We start from the raw sequence: 20,907 nt of genomic DNA, 5'->3' as shown, positions 1-20,907 counted from the left end.
GGGTAACTGCTAAATGAAACTCTCTAAAGTGAAAAGATGGGAAAACACTGTTTGCTTGCTTGTTTGTTTTGCTTCTCATTGTAAGTGTGCTAATTGGAGACATGATTTGGTTTTTTTGGTTTTTTTTTTTTTTTTTTTTTTTTGTTTTTTTTTTGTGGGCTTTTCATGTGCAGCCAGTCAGTCCAATGATAGAGCAGATCTTTAACATAACAGAGAAAAAAGTTGTTTGCATAGAAGTCACGTTTCTCTGGCAGCTTGGGGATCTAACTGTAATGTGTTAAACTTCTTTTAAATTCTGCTAATATTTTAAATTTTAAAACAACTCTGAGTGCTACCTACTCTAGTTCCCCTCTGTGGTTCCTAGCATTTCTTTCTAGTAGGACTTACTTTGTTTATAAAATCTTGAGACCCCCTTAAGAATATTGCTAGTAAATTCTTTGTCTCTCAGGTGAATGTGCCAGCTTAAAGTTCAGTGTCGACAAAGTGATGAATACTTTGAGCTGTGAGAGAGCAAGGGAAATATTTATGGGATTTATCAGTTTACCTATTTTACCTGTCATTTTACATTTTTCTGAATTCTTAGAAGTATTAGTATGTCAGCACCTTGCTAAACCCGTTGCAAAAGTTTTCTTGATTTCCATAGTATACCTTTTATATTAAATGGAAAAGCTGGCAGTAGCAATCCAGGCTCTGCTTTGGGTCTATTTGTCTTGGATTTTCACATCTACTGCTAGAGTGTGTTTCTAAAGCAAAAAGAAAAAAATGATTGAGTTATCTGATACTAATAAAGCACAAATATAGACAAACTTAGGGTGCTTTTTAATTATTATTATTAGAAAGGCTTGAAAGAGTATGATTCCTTCCTTTTTGAGGGCAGGAGGGTGAAAGCTATCTGCTTAGCAAAACAGACTAAAGAAATAGGCACTGGAATGTTGTGTGTCAATACTGATGTTCTCTAACACAGCTCAGATAAAAGTAGTGATCTGCCACACAAGCTTAACGTTTCAGGTAGAACTAGATAAAACTGGAGGTAAAGTTTCAGTTATTTTCCATGGCAGTGTGCCATGATATATAGAATACGTAACTAGCAGAATCTTAGCTTGGTATGGAGTGGGCATATGTTTATCTTTGATTGACCCTTTCTATAAAGGCTGCATTGAGGTGTGGTGTTGTTTTTGTTATTGCTTGCTTGTTCTTGTTGGGTTTTGTTCCTTTCGGTTTACAAGCAGTATGTATTTATGTATTTGTGTAAAACTACTTAATAGCCCTCTGCTGCTGTATCTGAGCTGCAGAAAATTACTTGACTGAAAAAAAATGAGCTTTTAAAAAGGAAACTAGCTTTACTCCAATTCTCCGCATTGTAAAAGCTCTATATTTTAAATCATACCACTTCTGTTACAGAGCATCTCTTAATGTGGTGAGAACACTCTTGAGAGGTTTAAGAACAAATGTCTTCGGAAAAAATGTCATCTTCCTGGTTCTCAAAAGATTACTTGCAACTGAAACAACAAATTATCTGTGCAATATGCTTCCCAGACGTAGTCATGCTGAGGGTTCATTCTTATTTCTGTACCAGTTCTCACCGAAGTATTTCAGTTCTTTTCCCATGGTTCCAAGATTGTCTTGATGAAAGTTTGCCATCAATTGCATCTAAAAAAAATATATTGAATTTTACATTATTTATGCAAGTTTACCTGTCTTGAAAGAAATTACTACCTTTTTCTTTCATTTGGTACCAGCTGAAGTTTTATTTTTGGTCATTTAGTCAACTTTTCAAGATGGTTTTTTTTTTTTTTCCACTATTTAACTTACTAGTCTAGCTAGATTTCCTGGGACTTTTTGTGTCTTATTAGTGTGCATTAGTCTTATTAAGACTTTTATGTGTTGTATTAGTGTGCACTACAGTAGTCGAAGGCGATATTCTCTAACTCCAGAGATTGACAACATGAGGAGGTTTATGCCATTTTCTGGATTCTTCATTGCCATGCTCATTGGCCTATCAGTGCTTTAAAAGTAAAAAAGTGGAAAAGAGAAAAATGTGACTAGTTCTTTTCAAGAAAGAAAAGAACCAGCTCCAGGGAGACCTTCGATCGGCCTTCCAATACCTAAAGGGGGCCTAGAGGAAAGCTGGGGAGGGACTCTTTCTCAGGGGGTGTAGCGATAGGACAAGGGGTAATGGCTTTAAACTAAAAGAGGGTATGTTTAGATTAAATATAAGGAGGAAATTCTTCACTATGAGGGTGGTGAGGCACTGGAGCAGGTTGCCCAGAGAAGTCATGGATGCCCCATCCCTGGAAGTGCCCAAGGCCAGGCTGGATGGGGCTCTGGGCAACCTGGTCTGGTGGGAGGTGTCCCTGCCACGGCAGGGGCCTGGAACCAGGTGATCTTTAAGGGCCCTTCCAACCCAAACCATTCTGTGATTCAAGTTTTCCTTTGCTCATATGCCGGTTTGTATTTGAGGTCTTCTCCTGTTTTCTGGAAGAATTTTTTCTTGTAAATGCTTACCAGATGACTCATGTCTCAGATGACTTTCTTCTCTTTCCCAAGTGTAAGACTTCATTCAGTTTATCTCAAGAACTTTCTTTGCACTGACCACATTAATAAACCTCTGGTTTTCCTGTTGGCGCCTTCATGGAAACTTTGAAATCCCAGGGGAAGGAGCAGCTCTGCACTTGGGCAGGGAGAGCACTGGTCTTGAAGCAGTGTTCAGCACGCAAGCTCCATTTTCTGTTGTGCTAGAAAGCTGTGTGATAGTGATTTTTATTTGTTTTCTCCCCAGACGTACAAGAGTATTCAAGATCTTAGCAAGAAGCAATCTTTAAAAAAAACAGCCCACCAAACTCTGGGATGTTTTTGTACCTAAAATATTTAAAAAAATACAAACTGATAATGCATTTAATTTTAAGCTCTTTTTATTTTAAACAGTGCAGAGTTAAGCAATATAAAATATTTTTGGAGCTGAAAGATGACATGATCTTGGAGAAATTGTACATTGTCTTTTTGTTTTAAGTGACGGTTGTGTTTTTCCTTGGCTTCCAGGTTACACACCAGCTTTGGCCTGTGCACCCAATAAGGACGTTGCTGATTGCCTAGCTCTCATCCTGTCCACGATGATGCCTGTTTCATCAAGCAGCACATTGCCTTCCTTTACATTCAATACCATTAATCATTACACCAACACCTCAAAAACTGTCACCTTCGATTCCTTGCCAGTCATGAGGAGTGACCATAGCTCTTATTGTACTTTCAACAATATTGGCAGGGAGGATGGCTACCCCTATACAGAAGAAGACGAACTCAATGACTCTGATTCTGAGACCTATTGAACGCTTTATTTTGTAGGTCTGAAGAGTGAACCCTAAGGCTGGGAAGTCAGCAGACTTGGGCTTTTGAAAAAAAAAAAAGCTGTCAGAATTTGAATACAAAAAGAAGACAGACCTTTGAGAAGATGTTTTTTATTGTGGTTGCATATAAAAAAAATCTGTGAGACTCTAGGGGGATTTTTAAGAGCATATTTTGCAGAAGAAGCATAAATTCTTGAATAAGTACTTGGAATCCATGGCAAAAAAATAAAATAAAGAATGTCAAAACTGTTTTATTTAACTATTCTACCATTCTGTTTCTGGTGCCAGGAGTAATTTCTGCAGACTAGGCACCCTACTTGATGTAAATGATCGACACTATTGTACAACACAAAGGATGCTAGATTTAAATATTGTCAATAAAACTAAAACCATTTTGAAGGCAATAAATGAGCTTGGTACAGTAGGCATTGTTTGTGCTGCAAATTGCCAAAGGACCAAATAACTTAAAGATTTTTTTTAATTAAATACCTTTTTTGTGAAAACTGGAATAGGTTCTTTGAGAAGTTGTTTTAATCTTAATCACTTCTGGGAAAGAAGCTTAGATTTGGTTTTAAGTGTTGATTTATTTTTTTTATCATCTAAAAGCCTTCCGACACTATTAAATGTACCATGAAAGAAAGCAGATGTATTTTTAAGTTTTGTTTTCTTTTTCTTTTAGATGAAATGAAAATGAACTTGTCATACTTTTATAATACTAAAATTAAACCAGCTAACAAGGTGAAGTCAGGGTGAAAAATGTACAGTGTAATAAACAAGGGAAGGGGTGGGAGATGTGGGAGGGAAGCAGTAATTGTTGCACAGTTTTAGATTTTTTAACTTTTGGGTTTTGGATTGAGATTTTTTTAATTTAAAATACGTGAGTAACTTGGAAACTATGAAACTGCATAAAAATTTGAAATGAAATGTCTTGACAACCCTGTTGTGACTGAGAGTTCTTTTCAACAATTTGTCCACTTCCTTATATCATAAAATTGTACGTAAGATTCAAGCTGTATGTCACTATCACTTTTTTGTTTTTAAAATCCTGGAGTTACACGGGAGGGGGAGGGGAAGGTGAATTTAAAAGTATATTTCCCTATTAGCAGAAAGTACAATGTCTGGTCTGTGGGAAGAGCTGTGTATCTTTGTTGTGCTCCATTTAGAAAGTGAACGGCAGAAACAGGTCCCTGTAATGTAGTTCAGACTTGCCCGAAGTTTTTTTCTTTTAATTTATAACAGACTACTGTGGTTTTTTAATTGCCTGAAAAATGAAAAACTGACATAAGTAAGCTAAAGTTTCATCTGTTAAATATGAATATTTACTTTATTGGGCTCTGCTTTAACTATAACTGTTACTTTTCAAGTGAAATTGCTTATGTACATGCAAGAAATACTTGCATGTCCTGGTAAAGTACAAATAAATTACTACAAACTGATTCCAATTTCCTTTTTATCCTTTTTGTATTGTGAAACTGGAAATCTTTATGATATTGTAAATTATCAGCTGGTTTTCTGAACATAGTGTGGAAACATGGGACAATATTTTGATCTATTTGATAATTTTGTGGGGTTTTTTGAAGAATTAATGAGCATGTACATAGAAATAGTGACTGCTTGAATACTGTATTTACCTGCACTCTTTCAGTACTTCAAGATTCCTGTATATTTTGCGGAGTATAATAAAACCCAAATGTGAGTTCTACTAATGAATAATTCATTTGTATCTATTAAGCATTAATGGCAAAGTCTCTTTTGTTAAACTGTTAGAATTTATAAAATCTACTTTACAAAGGCTTTGTAATTCTAAAGTGAAGGTGAGCCATTTGAATTTAAAGTAATCGTAAATGTTAAATTACTTAATTTATTCCCCTAGGCTTCCTTTTAAGTATTACTTTCTTCACCGTTTGTGCTTGCGTTCGTTGTTTATATATACAGTATGTTTGTCTTTGAACAGAATTAGATGACTTCAGGGAGATCGTGATTTCTCTTTTCTTCCCTCTGAACCTCTCAAAGTACAGGGCTACGTGGGAGTGATTTGCACGCCTCAGCCAAGCTACTCAGAAGATCCGCGTTAGCCTGTCTTGAGATTCGCTGCATCTATTTAAATACCAAGGTTGAAACAGCATGGATCCATTTCTCCTCATATTTTTGTGGAAAATCCGAATGCCAAGTTGCATCCGTGTTCCTTGAAAGGTAACTATTGAATGTTTCTGTTAATGAAGCCATCCAATTTTTGTTGTTCCAAACAAACTGTGTGATGATGTTAATAGGCTTTTATTATCTGGGCTTGACTTTTATTTGACTTCAAGAAGACTTCTTGTCTCAGTGTGTGGTGTCTGCTGCCATAGGACAGTTTCTAGGAAGGATGCTCCTATCTTACTTGAAATATTAGGAAGGGAGCAGAAACAGATCTATTCGTGTCTGCCGCGTGCCTGGATGATTGAGGGGAAAAAGCTTGGAAGGTGTCAACTTGGAAGTTAGGTTCAAATATGGAATACGGACAAATGGAGAAAATAATGCTGTTAAACACCTGTATGTAATCAGAAATTACGCCTCCTATAATTCGTTACTCCTCACATCTTGAGGAAGAAAACATTTTTCGCCACATTAAATTGCCTTATTTTTAAGTTAAAAAGAAGTTCTGTGAACTTTCTAGGGTTAAAGATGTCTGACTTGTGTTACAAACCACTAACTCCATTTGGGGATTCAGAGTTGCATGTATCTCATTAGAATTTATCCAGTGGATTTTACCACAGAATTTAACCTGTGGATTTCAATTTGCATTTGGTTGTTCCATGCTGCTGGTACAGGTTGGACAGTAACTGAGTAACTGTGCCTTGTAAATGATAATTGGGACTATTACTAGAATACGGTCTTATTCCAGAAATGGAACAAAGTTTGTTTAAAGAACATGTTACCCTTGTTTGAGGCTACTTCATTAATGAGAGGTCAAGAAACAGAAGGTTCCTTGTTGCTGAAAAAAAAAATAATGCTGTCTGTAGTCGGAATGGCTGTTTTTCTGTTTGTGTTCACACCTGAATGGAGGCCTGTTTACTTCCAGAAAATGATGCTGGATCCGGCATTTTTCAAAATAAGTCCTACTTCTTTTTTTTTTTTTTTTTTTCCTGTACAGATTAATAGGGCACCATTACTGTTACAATCTTCATCCAAACAACCTCTTGGATTTTCACCAAGAGAGGGCAGGGAGGATTGGCTGGACTGCTGAAGCAAAGTATTAGAATAAAGGAAACCCTTTTTATGCTGGAAAAAAATAAATAATGAATGGACTTAGGAATGACAACAACAAGCTCTGATCAGCTTTTTATGTACTCTGACTTCTTTGATGTTTTATGGACTTTTCAGTTCTCAGGATAAATGTTCTGCAGGAGAAAACGCCAAGTTAGCACAGAACCCACCAGACTGTGCTGTTACTTTCAGAGTGTACTGTGGTCATGTAAATGCTTGATGCTGTTACAAAGAAGAATCAGTCTTAAATTTATTTATTGACTTATTTTCCTTCCAGGCATGACCCGTCTGTAATCAAAAAGATTTTTCTTATGATATTGTGTAAAGTCTTGTCTCCTACTTCATGTTTCCTACTTATTGCTTCTCCAGCACCAAATCTCTCCAAAACAATCATATATTTGGAACAATCAGAGCTTAGAAGTATGCATGTTTTAAAAGTTGTATCTTCTTCTTTTTTCTGGTCATACAGTCTCTACCGTAAAATTCTGACTTGAATTGTCTACCAACCTACAGAATTAAAAATGTTTGGTTTAAAAAAAAAAAAGTTATCGTTTAAAAATGAACGACTTCTAAGTTGTTCCAGTTAACATCTGAATAATGGGTACTAAAGATCCCAAAGCTATTACCTGTATGTCAGATGACGAAAACAGAGCAGGAGATAATGTTTATAGATACTTTGACGCCATAATTCTGTTTTGAGAGGAATTGTCCTTCCTGTCTTGCCTAGAGATTCTGCGCATTTGAAAGCAACAAAAACTGCAATAATCCAAATAACATACTCTATTTACATTCTAGTTTCAGAGAGCAAGGGCGTTCATTAGAATCAGTTGGTTTGAAATAATACAAGTGTTGTTCTGGTAGTTGAGCTTCTTTATTTAAAAAAAAAAAGTTGCGGTGAGCTTTCTGTTAATCATGTAATAACTGGGTGAGCGGATAAGCCTGTAAAAAGATTGTAAGCAAAAGCGAATACCATACAATACTGTACAAAGGATTGTTGTCTTTGTTGTCTTAGTTTTGAGAAGTTTTATCACATGGATAATCACAGAGCATTTCTAATAGCACCAGATGTCCGTGGCACTTACACTCCCTAATTCCATCTGTGGGTCAGCGAGGTTCACGTCTTAAAAGCAGAAACCTAAACAAAAAGGCTAAGTGTTCAGGGAAACAGCAGTTCTGCAGAAGAACTGGAGGACATGCTCTTTGCTCAGAGCAGCACACAGCAGTGGCAAGGGAGGTCCATGGGCTTCCCTGGCTCTCCTCGCTTCCCACCACTGCTCCATGACTCTGCTGATGGTTCTCAGCCCCTTCCCAACCGAAAGGCCACGGTGCTTTTGGTTTAAAAGTGTTGATTTGAGATGATGATAATCCCCGACTGATCCTGACTGGGTTCAGAATACTAACCTTGGAAAAAAAGGGTCTTTATCATGTCCTAACAAGTAGTTAAAACTTTTAACACCACCTCCATAGGTCCAGATTTAAACTTAGCAAAGTACACATTTTAATATCGGGGGAAAAAAGCAAGTATTTAATTTCTTGAAGTTGGTCCAGCAAATTTATATAAATCCTTGAATCAGAGATTGGTAATTATAGCCTCTTGTGGTAATTTCTCCATAGTTTGTGATGAATTTCTCATAATCCTTTAATACGGTGCAAGAGTTGATAGGACTTGGAGAAAAATTCTTTCAGATTAGGGTTAAAAACCTTTATTTATAAATCTGTAGCTGTGACTGTATATAAATTGGACAAGAATTTGCGAAACACGGGTCTGTCTCCTTTACAGACTGAAACCAGAGATGTCAAATGGAAAGAGACATAACGTAGGTCTCTTGGTTTCTATTTGTTCAAGCTCATAGCTTTAGTTTCTTTATTTTTTCTGTAGTCCTTTTCTCACTATAATATCTCTATATTCTGAAGACTTAAATTCAAGGAACCATGCATTTATTTGAAATGGCAAAACTGGTTATTCTTAAAATGTCATCATACTATTACACATGTAAAATCCTACAACCAGACCCCTAGTGTGATCCCTGTATCCTTACCTACCTACTGAAAGAAAACTTGACGAAATTTCAGCCTAGGAAAGAGCATTTCTGTCAGTTGTTCAGTCATCCCAAACCCATTGAAATGTATTGGTTCCCTTTCCCTGGGGAAGACAAGTTTCAGCCATAAGTAAAATTTTCAAATTACTATTTTTTTCCCTGTTTCTCCAACTCATCTCTGACCTGAACATTTCTGATGGGGGAAGAAGATGAATGTCACTACTTTCAGGGCTTGAAGGTCCTTTGAAATTCTCTCCAACCTGGCATCCCAATCTCTTAGCACTGATATTTGTCTTCAAATGAAGCAGTATCTAAATTGGTTATGCTTCTGTAGTGCCTTGTGTCACTGCGCATCATGATATACTGAGCTCCTACGTTCCATGCGGCATTTTAAAATCTAGCAATTTTCAAGCTGAGGTAGGGAAAGGAATCTTGCAGTATTTCATCATGTAACTGTAAACATAGTTGAATAATATGGAACTTAAAGAGCCTTTCAAGCTGTCTCACCATTATTGTGTCATTAAATATTTAAAACCACCTTACATTCTCTTGTGCATTAAAATTGCAATAGAAACAACCAGAAATTTTGCTACTCAGTTTCACAACAGAACAAAACAAACTCCCCACTTCCAAGCTTTTTCAAGTGACAGGTGCTCCTCAGGTTTTCTTCTCAGTGTCTCTGGGAGTTGATTTGGTTCAGAAAATTTAAGACATGGCTTTTTGTTTTCAGGAATGGTGTGTGTTTTTTTTTTTTTACTGGTTTTTTTTTTAATATGCATAAATGGAGGAAGAGGGTAGTTCTTTCTAGCCACTGAATGTGTGTGCCAGTAGTGTTGATTAACTGTTGTTTAGACTCTCTTTCTGTAAGAGTCCTGAAAATGTTCTTCATTGGGTTCTTTTATTCAGTTTAGCTGCTCTCTCTGAAGCAGCCAAAGAAAGTGGTCAATTTTCTGTGGTGCTCCTTTTGGGATTTCCAAGGTGCTAGGCTGTTTAATTAAATACCTGATGCTGCAGGACAGGCCACAGCCGAGGCAAGGCTGCGCTGTGCTTCATGAAGATGGCAGCGTCCTCAGTACCTTGTTGGCTGCAGGAGGCTCTCGAAGCTCAGTCACTTCGGTCTGTTCATTTCACCTGTGAAGATCTGCCTGTGCAAGCTTGTGCCCAGTATGTGTTGTAAAGGTGTTTGTTCTCAACAGCTTGTCCCAGTCCCTTGCCAGTTTCTGAGCCTGTTCACGTGCTTCTCAATAACTTATCTCTGACGTCCTGATTGTCAAATGTTCCTTTGGTGCGTCTCCTGGCGGTTTCTCTTGCTATGCTCAGTGTCCCCACAGCTACCTGTGTAACTCACTGGGGATGTGAATCCCAAAGCAGCAGGTCCCTTAGGAAGAAATCCCAACACCCCTGACTTGCGTGCTGATACCCCTAGGTGCACAGGGCTTTTCTGGTCGTCTTCCCCTTCCCCGTGGGCAGCACCAAGACCCCTTAGAGATAGGGTCCCCTGCTGTCCTTCTCAGACAGGGTGTTCCTTTGGTCTTGGTATGAATGTCTTCCAAACCCTGACTGCATTTAAATCAGCAGGCTGAGTGATTTATAGCTGTTGTCGACTTAAGCAGTGCTTCCTGTATGTCGGAAGGTCCTTGTTTTCTGGGTGGGTTGGTTGGTTGCGCTCAGAGACGGAAACTGCTCAGGAAGCTTTACTAAAGCTGTTTATGCCCATTGAAGAGAGATGATGAAGGTCTGGGTTACGGTACGTAACAAGTCTGCCTGCGTGAACTGCAGCCTTGCTAAAGGCTTCTCACGCCCTCAGTCGATGGCACTTAGCTTCACTCGCACCCTAAGAGCACGGGGTTGTTGGAGAACAGAGCTGCGCTGGGATGGCTGTCCCAGCACAGACGTTCAGGACACACGTACCGGTGGTTCTGAGTGTAGTGGGTTATTGCTCAGCCACCCAGTGGATGCATCTGTTGTTGCTTGAAGGTCAGCGGGTCAAGTTTACTTGATGGTAGTTTTTCGCATCGTACTGTCCGGTCTGCTTTTTCCACAGTAGTTAAAGGCTGCATTTTTAGGGGTGAAGGGGACAAGGTATTAAAACACACCCTAGAATTTAAACTCTCCTCTTCAAGGAAGGGACAGAGCAATGTGCCCCATGCAAACTGTTAGGCCACAGTGTCTGTTTTCTAATAGCTGTGATGCACCCGAAGTTAGAATAGCTCCATGGAACATGCTTTGCAAGTATCTCACAGATAACTGCCTTTTTTTTTTTTTTTTTTTTTTCCTTAAGCATAGCAAATATGTAATGCAGCTTACTTGTTTATTGTAACAACTGCTTTGGAACTAAATATGGAAGAGTACTTAGCACAAAAAAATGCATGGTTTTCAACCCACAAAGGGGATGGGGAGGCCTGTCCTGGTGGCTGAAATTCTCCGGTCATTTATCCTTTCTTTCCCTTTCTTTCCTTTGGATGTGATCACCATGGTTCTACAACCAGAAGCTCAGTAAACACCACAAATGCTCTTCTGTTCTTTTCTGCATGTTCTGAAATGTGTTCAGCTTTCAGCAGGAACACCACTATGGGTGCAAAACAATTAATGACTTGTAATGACCCCATGGTTTGTGTGGCAGGGAGCCACTTTTACATGAGCAAATTTATCTCTAATGACATATAGGAACTCCCTCCTCATACTTCTGCCAAATAAATGCTGCAGGATAAACAAACTTGTCTTGCTGTATCAAAGCAGTGTGACCAGGTCCTGGCTCACAGTAAAGTAGGTTGGAGAAGGGAAGTCTGATAGAAGAGAAGATTGTAAATATTTATATAATCATTTTGCGTAAATACTTGAGATACCTTGAGGTAGAAAATTATCATGAATATTTTGCTTTCTGAAACCAGAACATGAATTTGTTCAAAGCAGGAGAATATTGAGTAACTTTCAGTGTATGTACTTGTTGCCAAAGTGGTTTCAGTCTGACGACATCTCGGAGCTGCCTCAGACAACCCCACCTGGGAGTCACAGCTCTCCCCTTCACGCTGTACTCCTCACAGCAACCAGAACAGCAGATTCAGTGCTTAGAACACAAGGACTCACCAAAGGAATGACTGTGTTTATTGTTTGTCTACTTAACAGCTGTTACATAGATTGTAACGGCCAATGAGACCACAGGAAGTTGTAATTCTTGAGAAGAAATTACTTTCTCTGAATTTAAACCCAAATGAATATCCTTCGAATATTCTCTTCCTAATGTCTTCACTGCGGTAAAAGAGTTTGTCACTGCAGTACAATATTTATAGCACCTAATCTCATTATTGCTCTGGAAAGAGGGGTGTGCTTTACTCATTTAGCAGCAGGAACCTGCCATCTGGCACACAATTTATGTAAAAACCTTACTGTCCCACAATTCGTTGTGTGCTTTTCACAGCTTATTGAATGAATTTATGAACAATGTGTAAGATGTCTCAAGTCAAAACAGGCTTGAAATGACCCCTCTTTTAAACAGGGACAGTACTACAGTAGTACATAACCTGAGCAATGAACAGCAACAACTGTTTTCTTTAAACACAATTCCTTGCACAGGAGGGTGGAAATTGTCTTAATGAAGCCTAGTGCTTCACAGTCGGTTGATATACTCTTCCCCAGATGTGTTGTTCCATAGATGTTTAAAGCAGTAACGTTCAGTTATTCTTCAAAGTATATAGGAAAAGTTACAGTGGTTGCTAAAAGAACTGCAGACAACCAAGCAGCCAGTCAATGGTAATCATTTCAGCTGGGGGCGAGGGTTGGGGGTTGATACTAAGAAAAAAGAAATCCTTGCACCCTAACCAGAAATCAGAACTTCACCATATACAAGCTATATTTTCATGCACATCATGAATGGTATTTGTGTCATCGACTTCATTCCCTATTTTTCTTCCTTTTGTAGTGGTTTTCCATTCCATTTATTTCCATAACCCTAGCCAAGACCCAAGAAAAACAAAAGATTAAATTTAAAGGGGCAAATTCAGTTTAAATGAGAGATTATTTTCCCTGTATAAAACATCTCAACACATTATAACAAGCCTTCATAGTTGTGAGGCAGTTTGTTTACTTCTGGAATGACACGCGCTTCCAAGGTACAGACCGTGGTTTATAGCCTCTTAGATTAATTGCTTTGGTTATCGTTTCAAATGGGGAACGTAATTGGCCGATCGTGTAACAAACATACCTGAAGAGCTTCGAAGTACAGATAGTCAACAGTTCGTGTTAAGATACATGCTCCGAAAATGTAAGCAGTTTGATTCAGCCAAATATCTGTGCTAGTCCTTTTCATACCACCTCCCGTACAGAGCAGCAGTCAGTAAGCCAGATGATGTTCTATTTTTGCTCATGAAATAGTGGTGGTTTTTCCAGCCCATGTGATCAGCAAAGTCCAAGGTAATGCCAGATGTCAGCAGTAAAGGGAAGATATATGGAGTACTCATATTTCCCCATAGCTGGAAATCTATCAAGGCAGAGGCATCCGTAACCTCCTGCCCGCAAGTGCTAAAGCTGAGACCACCACACTTTACTAGAGCACAGGCCTGGACATAGTATGTGCCGTGCACTGTATGGAGCCCATCAAAAACTCCTAAAGCATATAATTCATCCGTTAAAACAGCTCTCCGATAATTTAAGTAACAACAGAGGATGTTGGAACAAACCTGGAGCTCTCCTTTTTCGCCCCAGACAGGAACAAAAGTAAAGTTGTCATACATCATTTCTGCATAGAACTGGGGAGGTAACTGTTCGGTTCCTTTTTCTAATACTCTAGCAGGCGTCTCCTGTCCCTCCTTAAAGCAAACTTGATCATCCATTGAAGCACTTGTGAAAGTCTTGCACGAGTGATGTAAGTTCTCTCTGAATCTTTCATTACTCCCTAAACTGGTTTTGTAATCAGTGGTAATCACAGGAATTTCTGCAACTATGAGCTTGCCACCATAGCTTTCCATGTTGTGGTAGATGAACGATTTGGCTGGAGTGTATATGCCGCTCCCTGTCATGCCCAAGGTAGGGTGGTGGATATTAGCTGCTAAAATGTTGACGTTGAAAGCTGTTGCAAAAGCTTGTTGAAACTCTACAGCAGACAGGAGCGGGAGCTGGTTCATCCAGGCAGTGGGATATACAACTTGTTTTAAGTTGTATTGTCTGATTAGCTTCACTGCAGGCTCAAAGAAGAGTATATCAAAGCAAGTGAACATACCGAACTTGCCAGCGAAAGGGGTCTCAAAGAGCTTGTAGTCAGGCTCTGGAGGGGCATCGAAAGCATATTCAAAATACAGATTGTGCTTGCGGTAGGTGGCTACCAGCATACCGGCATCATCGAATGCCACGTTGGTATTGAACTGGTATCTGCCATCAGATGGGCAGCGAGGATCGGTGTGCCCACAGGGCTGCTTGGTTCCTAAGTTTGCCACGAGGAATATTTTGTTGTTCAATGCCATGCAGCTCAGACGTTGCAGAACCTGGAGAAACAGGATACGGAAGGATAAGTTTTATTTCAGCAACTATAACGTATTTCATACTGTTCAAATTGTTCAATTTCCAGTTGAAATCAATACATTTGAACTTATCTGTAAAATTTACATATAGTGATAAAGTTATGGTGAAAGCTATTGGAACCCATTACTTTCTAGACCAAAAAGTATTTCAGATACTAATTTCAAAATGGCTTTGAAAAAAAATTATCTGGCTTTTATTTCCTGACAAGTAAAAAAATATTTCTCTCTACTTCGAGGGCTTGCTGGCGCACCAGTGGCCTTAAACCACCACAACAGATCTACGTTTACCTTTAGAAAGACAAACTTCTAATTATGATCACTTGCAGCTGCAATCTTTTGTTACTTCAACTACTTTTAGAGTTTTTGCCCTAAATAAAAAAAAAAAAGTGATTACTACCTACAACTTAGAGAAGCAGAGATATAAACCGATTTTACTTAGTTATAGAAAAGAAATTCTGAAAGTTAGACTGCAGTATGACTGGGATGTTTCTTCGAACCTAGAGAAAGCTGCATGTTAACTGGCGTTCATTTTCTGTGTGGGTAGGACCGCCCAGTATGATGCAGATATCACGGTGCAGATATATCTGAAGCTAAATCTGAGCAAGCACAAATAAGCCTGTAGAACGTAAATCGTGTTCCTAGGGCTGACCCCCAAACTGAATACCGCTGCTGAGAAGCCATATGTATTGCTCAGGCAGAACACAGTTTACTGGCTTCTGAGATACAGGCCTCCTAGGATTTCTCTGCACTGCACCATGCCAACCAGATATATTGGCCACCTTAAATCAGATTATGTAGATATTTTTGGATAGCTTTTTAGGTTACGCTGGGGTATCACTGTAATTTAAAGTTATGTGTTGATATAAAACATATCTTCAAAACATTTTCTGTAGTTCTGCTGAAATGAGAAGCTGTGCATTAGCGAGAGTGCTGACTGATGCAAGTAGCAAAATGGGTGGGAATTTAAACATACTGCTTATTTTGTCTGTTTGGCTTATTTAAAGACAGCAAATAAAGGTATATCACCATAAAACACCATTTAAAATTTATTTTTAAAAATCTTTTCATTCTGTGTCTTCAAATCAAGCTTGCCCTGGCTAACTGCAATAAAACCCAAAGACTTCCAGAACTGCAAACTCCTAATAGGATCTGAATGTCAAACTAAATTTTTGCTTGCTTGCTTGCGCATGGTTATTGGTAATAAGGATTCATAGGTCAAAGTAGGTCACCATTTATAACTGAGATCCCTGTTTGCACAGGAATTCTGCTGTCTTAGTAGGCACATGAACAATTACAGTATTGACTACTGTAATATTAGAGAAATAAATAGTTTGTATTACTAAGTATAGCATAATTTTTAACATTAGGTCCAGAAGAGTAAATGGAAGTACTATTTTTGTAACTTGCAGGTTACCTCCTCTGTAATCACACTCTATCTGTGTTAAGTTGTGACTTCTATTACATTTTAGCAGGTCCAGCCCTGTTACTTTTGCAAGTACTTTTACAGACAATCAATGAGACAGAATGTTCTCAAGTCATTACATCCACGGAAAGCTCAGACTATTAAGACTGAGTAACAAGAATGTATCAGAAGTGATGATACTGTAATGTTGTTTTATTAAAACAATGTCATTCAAAATAAAATCCCAAACCACTACCAGTGTAAGAGATATGTAATAAGATATTACCATTCTATAGGGTGGGAAGCAGGAGTTTAGAAGCCCAGAAGGCTCATAAAGAAGCTAATCTTTCTTGTATGTATCTAAAATCCTCCCCTGCTAAGAATTAAACCAGCATCAACAGAGTCCATGAAAATAGAATCTGATACCGTGAGTTGATACACTTCTTGCTTGCTTCCCTAAGCAAAACTAGAGGTAGTTACGCACTTGGAGGATGAATCTAGCATTCAGTTATTCCAGTTCTCTACAGAAAACATTCCTACAATTACCTCTGTGTCATTGAACAAATACATCTCTCTGCATGGATTCCATTTCACAGCGTGTAAATGTGGAACAAAATCTAAGTAAGGATAAATGGATCTTCTGGTGAAGTTGAAGCCATGGATTCCATCTTCAGGAAAAACAATAATCTGTGCCCCCTGTATATAAAACAAATGCACGTTTTGTAGGGATAGCAAAACCAACCTAAATATGAAATGAAAAGAAAGGAATATATTGGTGAAGAAGAGCTAAAGAAAGTTAAGGATAATCCAAGTTTGTTTTGATTTGAATGTAGTTTGAATGTATCTTTTCTTTAACAGAATGGTAGGTGTAACTGTATATATATATAATATATATATATATTTAACCTAAGTCATAACTTTAGCTCGAGAAATAACTTGACATTATTTTAAGGGTGTGTTAGTAAGCGCAGACTTCTCTAAATTCTTACCAGAAATATTCTCCCTTCACATGAGTCACAAGAACAACATCATTCAGGTTAAAGATTAATGATGTTAAAATTTGTCTTAACTTTGTTTTCAGAACTATGCCAGTTGTGGATGAAGTCTATCAAAGGTGCAAGATCTGCATCAAACATACCGTTAACTGTGTCAAAGGAGCAGCATCACTTGAGTCCAGTCCTACTGGAATCCTTCCTAAAAACAAACAATCCAGGTAGGATTGTTTTCAGAAACAGCTTGGCTGTGGAAGCAGTGCATGCCCTAGTAGCAATGCAGCCATGACAGGGCTAGGCTGGCACTACCTAAAACTTACAGATACCTGTTCTTGAAAAAACGGTTGATTCCTCTTACGTCAGACCTAGCATCAGTCACTCAAATCCCCATGTCTTTTCAAAAGTCAGTTCAAATGTGTTATCTGTGCTATGGCTTCAGGATAATTTATGGTGTTTTGGATGCAGTACTGCATAAAAATAGCTATCATGCTTCTGGACTGTGAGGCCCAGGAACCTGAACTTCTCAAAAGAAACAACAACAACAACAACAACACCCCACCACCTTCTAAAATTATATAAAAATGTTAATTCTGTTCCAAAACAACAGCTTTGTGTAACCTGCAAATCACTTCTTCTCTGCATAGGAACAATAAGGCCTGCTTCCTCTGACTAGAAGCAGCCTTGAGTTTTCTTGGGGAGGAAGGGAAAGGAGGCTGTGCATAACAAGTGCCAGAAATACAAGTCTTTCTCCTCTGAATATATTTAGGAAGGACCGTTCCATGAACGGTAGGAGAAAGGAATGGAAAACTTTACTTCCACAAAACTGTTAATGGTGGAACATTCATTTCCAAAGCATTAAACTTCTTTGGTGTTTAGAAACATTCAGGAATTTCCATTGAGAGTACTGGAATAAAATCAAAGCCAGAGACGTAAAACAATCTTTCAATAAAAACATTCCATTGAAGAAAGCAGAAAGGAGGCAGGTATTCAGACCAAAATAGAAAAATAATTTCCCTACGCTAAATAACTATAGGCATGTTTTTCCAAGCTTGGAATACCTCAAGTTAGGCAAGTTGCTAATTGGCCTGACTTTTTCCTGAGCCGCTGGCAGGTCAGAATGTCCGAAAAAAACAGACCATACTTATGTATATAAATATGGCTGCAGTTGCCTGGGAACACAAATGTGAAAGATTATCCTCAAATAGCACTTACTCTATATATACATAGGACACACGCGACCACTCCTAAGCCGTGGCATACCTGCCTTGCAGCAGCCACTACCTGCTGCTCGTAGATGTCCAGGTTTCTGCCCATGAGCTGCAGCGCCGAGCGGCGATCGACGAGGGCGGTGGGGTCGGGGCTCAGTATGGACTCGTGTTCATACACAGCGGCGACGTAACGCGCCTCCTCAACTCCTCCTGAGACAACTTGAGAGCAGAGAAAGCAGACGGACAGCTTCCAGCACAGACCCGCCATGTCGCAGGCCGTAAATCTGGAGGGGAAAAAACAGCTGGGTAGGGGGCCTCGAATAACAACTCACGCCAGGAATTTCAGATTAAACATGGACTGTAACTGAGACTCTGAGCAGTGGTTGAACTGAATGTGGTCTTTTTAAATTCCTAAACAAACACGTGTATATTGTTTCTAAAACTTCAGTCTAACTACCTTGGTGTTTTTTTAAAGGCCTGTACTGTTTAAAAGCATTTTTGCTAGTTGCACTGATCTCTTTGCTTGATCTCCCTTTACAGTTAACTTCCTCATCCATTTATAGATCTATCGTACCACGTATCAAAACGTCGCTGGGAAAACTTAAAAGCAGATCACAAACATGCAGTTTCTCCCCCATTTGGTTATAATGGTGATTTGTAAGTAGCAATTCTTAAAATTACTTGGACACTATATTTAGTAGACAAGTAGCAACACAACATTTTATCAGTACTAACAGAGATAATTGCCAAAGAATTTGAAACTTCTGCATTTATCTGTTTTTCTATCATGGAAGTGCCTCTCCTGATGGATTCTGAATTTTCACTATATTCCAACTCTGCACGTGCAATAAATAGACTAATTTATTTCATACAATGAGGCTTTTTTCAACTTTTATAAAAATGTTGAGTGCAATTCAGAGCCACATTCCTCCCGTGCAGTGCAGATAGGTAACAAATGCTTTCACAGGAATAACAACAAAGCAAAAATCCCAACAAAATGCAAAAAAAAACTTTCATTACTGAGCTTTTCTTACGTTTACTTCTTTCCTATCTTGTTCAATCCTCACGACCTCAATAGTAGCATTGAAAGGCAGTGGAACAGAATGTGTTTACTGTATTTTCTCAGTGGAGAAATCCCTTTATGCTCCTACTTTTGAGGCTGTGCAGCAGAAATAAATGAAGAATTGGAGTCTGGAAGGTTGGGGCATCCTCTCTGTTGTGGGCTCCCTACATAGCTTTTTTGACTTCCCAAGTTGGTAACACCCTATACTTACACAGAACATGGTCAGTGACTGTGCAATACTTATGAAATACTACAGAAACACCAAGTTCTCCAGAATTTGAGCAATAAATATACAGTGTGACATTTCAGTCTTTGTCACCCCTGTGTTGCTAGTATTAATAAATAAATGCTGAATGTCAGTGAAGATGAAAGAGCGTGAAGGAGAGATGTGCTGATGCTAGGTATTGATGGCCCCCAGTCTTCAAGTTCAGTTATTGATTTTGTAAGCTCCAACTTTGTCCCGTGCAGTGGTCAGCTTTGCAAATGAAATCTGATCAGAATTAAGCAATACCAAGGTGCAAATGAAAATATAAAGCAGTAGCAGGGGGAAGGAGAAGAGAGAAGAGGTGGGAAGCCTCGCACTGTTAAGAAAGCCACTGAAAATAAACACACTGTAGCACTTCACTGACAAAACTCTTTTCTATTTCTGTCATCCCTTCAGAGCCAAAACGCCTATTTAGGACAGGAATGGGTTCTTGTCAGCCATTCCTTAACAAAGTTGTCAACAAGGATGTAATTAGAATTCTTCGCTACTAGCAATGGAAAACTTGAAGAGTTTGAGATCACAGGATGAAACTGCTATGCATCAGAAAAACAGCCTTTTTGTCTTATAAGCCAAACATAGCAACATACAAAATTAACAGGGCATCTAAAAGAGGAAGGGACTCATATTACTATCTTGAATGTTTCAGACCAGCAGAAAATAAACCTTAGCTAAAAAGTAAGAATTTTCCAAGCCTATCAGTAAAATACATCATTTTGTCATTGCCCTTCCTCTTTTAGATGCACGAGAATTTTAGCAGTGAACATCTGACTATACAAGCTCATCCATCTGAACTTGTGACAACTGAAATAAGTCAGTAACTAAAATAATTCCCCTGAGTCTTTTCCCCTGGCTGAGATTACCGCTAGTTCCACACACAATGGCTGAGCGCTTGTGAGCGCTCCCTAATGCCCTTTTTGACAGCTTCAACACCAGAAAAGTGGTAGCTAATGCAGTGCTTCTAACAAGGAGAGCTGTGACTAGCTCCGAGGCTGGGCTTAGGGACAGTAACCTTTTCAGCCAAAAGTAGGACACCGTCAGGGTTTACTCATTCCTTAGCCCGTGAGACTCCAAATAAGTCTCAGCTACGTTCTCTCTTTTTTTTTTTCCCCTACCCCTAATGGCAAGTGCAATCTAATAAATCTTTTCCCTGAAGAGAAGGTAACATGTTTAGGGACTACAGAGCTGTCAGCTCACCTAAGTCCCAACTTTAAAGGAAATTTTCATAAATTGAAATGCTTTATAACTTAACCTCTTGTCCTGTCCTTTTCCTGTGATTTATGCAGTCTCTTGCCCGGCACCTATGCTTCAGTGTGATCACCTCACAAACCCAAAGGTGTTTCCCAGCAGTGAAATGCAGAACACGGAGACAAAAGCAATGCGAATGCTGCTTCTTAGCACCAGTATACTTAGCAGAATCCAACAGACTGTACAACACAGAAGCAGCACGGCACTTGTACAGGTCCTCTAAAACGGCTGTTAAGCTCTACCAGCAGCATAGCTGCTAGGCAGAAGTAATTATGTCTGTTCCACATGGGGTTTTACCCACAACTTACGCGACGCCGCTGCCACTCACTCGATACCCAACCAACGCGGATCTGCAAACACAACCAAACTCCAATTACATTTTATTTCTCCTCCGGTGACCCCTCCCGCCCACCGACTTTGCGGGCAGCACCGCCTCCCACCGTGACCCCCCCGGTACCCCGCCGACCCCGCCGCCTCCGCCCCGCTCCCCTCACGGCCCCCGCGGCCCCTCACTGCCTCCCACCGGCCGCCGCCTCACGCGCCGCCCCGGCCGTTTAACGGCCGCCCCCTAGCGGCCAACGGCCGCCACC

General features: G+C 39.3%; 2 protein-coding genes across 7 annotated transcripts in view; one reads left to right on the top strand and one right to left on the bottom strand.

Moving 5' to 3' along the window:
• Window positions 1–5,046, top strand: part of ANKRD28 (ankyrin repeat domain 28) — a 119,349-nt gene extending 114,303 nt beyond the window's left edge. For both annotated transcript variants that reach the window (XM_066991868.1, XM_013171937.3), the window contains exon 28: window positions 3,040–5,046. In XM_066991868.1, the coding sequence (XP_066847969.1) occupies window positions 3,040–3,326 (287 nt within the window). In that variant the 3' untranslated portion in view covers window positions 3,327–5,046. The remainder of the gene's footprint in view (window positions 1–3,039) is intronic.
• Window positions 5,047–8,511: 3,465 nt separating this feature from the next.
• BTD (biotinidase) lies at window positions 8,512–20,893 on the bottom strand. Of its 5 annotated transcripts, none has more exons than XR_010829204.1 (5): window positions 20,626–20,765; window positions 17,797–18,028; window positions 16,091–16,240; window positions 12,831–14,106; window positions 8,512–10,683 (listed from the first exon to the last, which is right to left on the bottom strand). XR_010829204.1 is itself a non-coding variant. In XM_048070340.2 (5 exons), exons 3-5 carry the CDS (start codon window positions 18,010–18,012, stop codon window positions 12,922–12,924), a joined length of 1,551 nt encoding a protein of 516 aa, XP_047926297.2. In that variant the 5' UTR covers window positions 18,013–18,028; window positions 20,626–20,667; window positions 20,841–20,893; the 3' UTR covers window positions 11,713–12,921. The 5 variants fall into 5 exon arrangements, 4 of the variants coding, with proteins under 4 accessions (XP_047926297.2, XP_047926298.2, XP_047926303.2 ...); XM_048070340.2 differs by lacking the exon at window positions 8,512–10,683 and adding an exon at window positions 20,841–20,893 and having other exon boundaries at window positions 11,713–14,106; window positions 20,626–20,667; XM_048070341.2 differs by lacking the exon at window positions 8,512–10,683 and adding an exon at window positions 20,831–20,867 and having other exon boundaries at window positions 11,713–14,106; window positions 20,626–20,667.
• Window positions 20,894–20,907: the final 14 nt, after the last annotated feature.

This window comes from Anser cygnoides, chromosome 2 (genome assembly GCF_040182565.1).
Source record: "Anser cygnoides isolate HZ-2024a breed goose chromosome 2, Taihu_goose_T2T_genome, whole genome shotgun sequence".
NCBI lineage: Eukaryota > Metazoa > Chordata > Aves > Anseriformes > Anatidae > Anser > Anser cygnoides.
This window is presented reverse-complemented; position numbering and strand designations above follow the sequence as displayed.

Excerpts from the sequence above, each read along its gene's own strand:
- BTD (XM_048070340.2), bottom strand. The coding sequence starts at position 18,012 with ATGGCGGGTCTGTGCTGGAAGCTGTCCGTCTGCTTTCTCTGCTCTCAA. Across the intron at positions 16,241-17,796 it reads TAGTGGCTGCTGCAAGGCAG|GGGGCACAGATTATTGTTTT; the intron begins GTATGCCACGGC and ends TTTTATATACAG. Across the intron at positions 14,107-16,090 it reads ATTTGTTCAATGACACAGAG|GTTCTGCAACGTCTGAGCTG; the intron begins GTAATTGTAGGA and ends CTGTTTCTCCAG.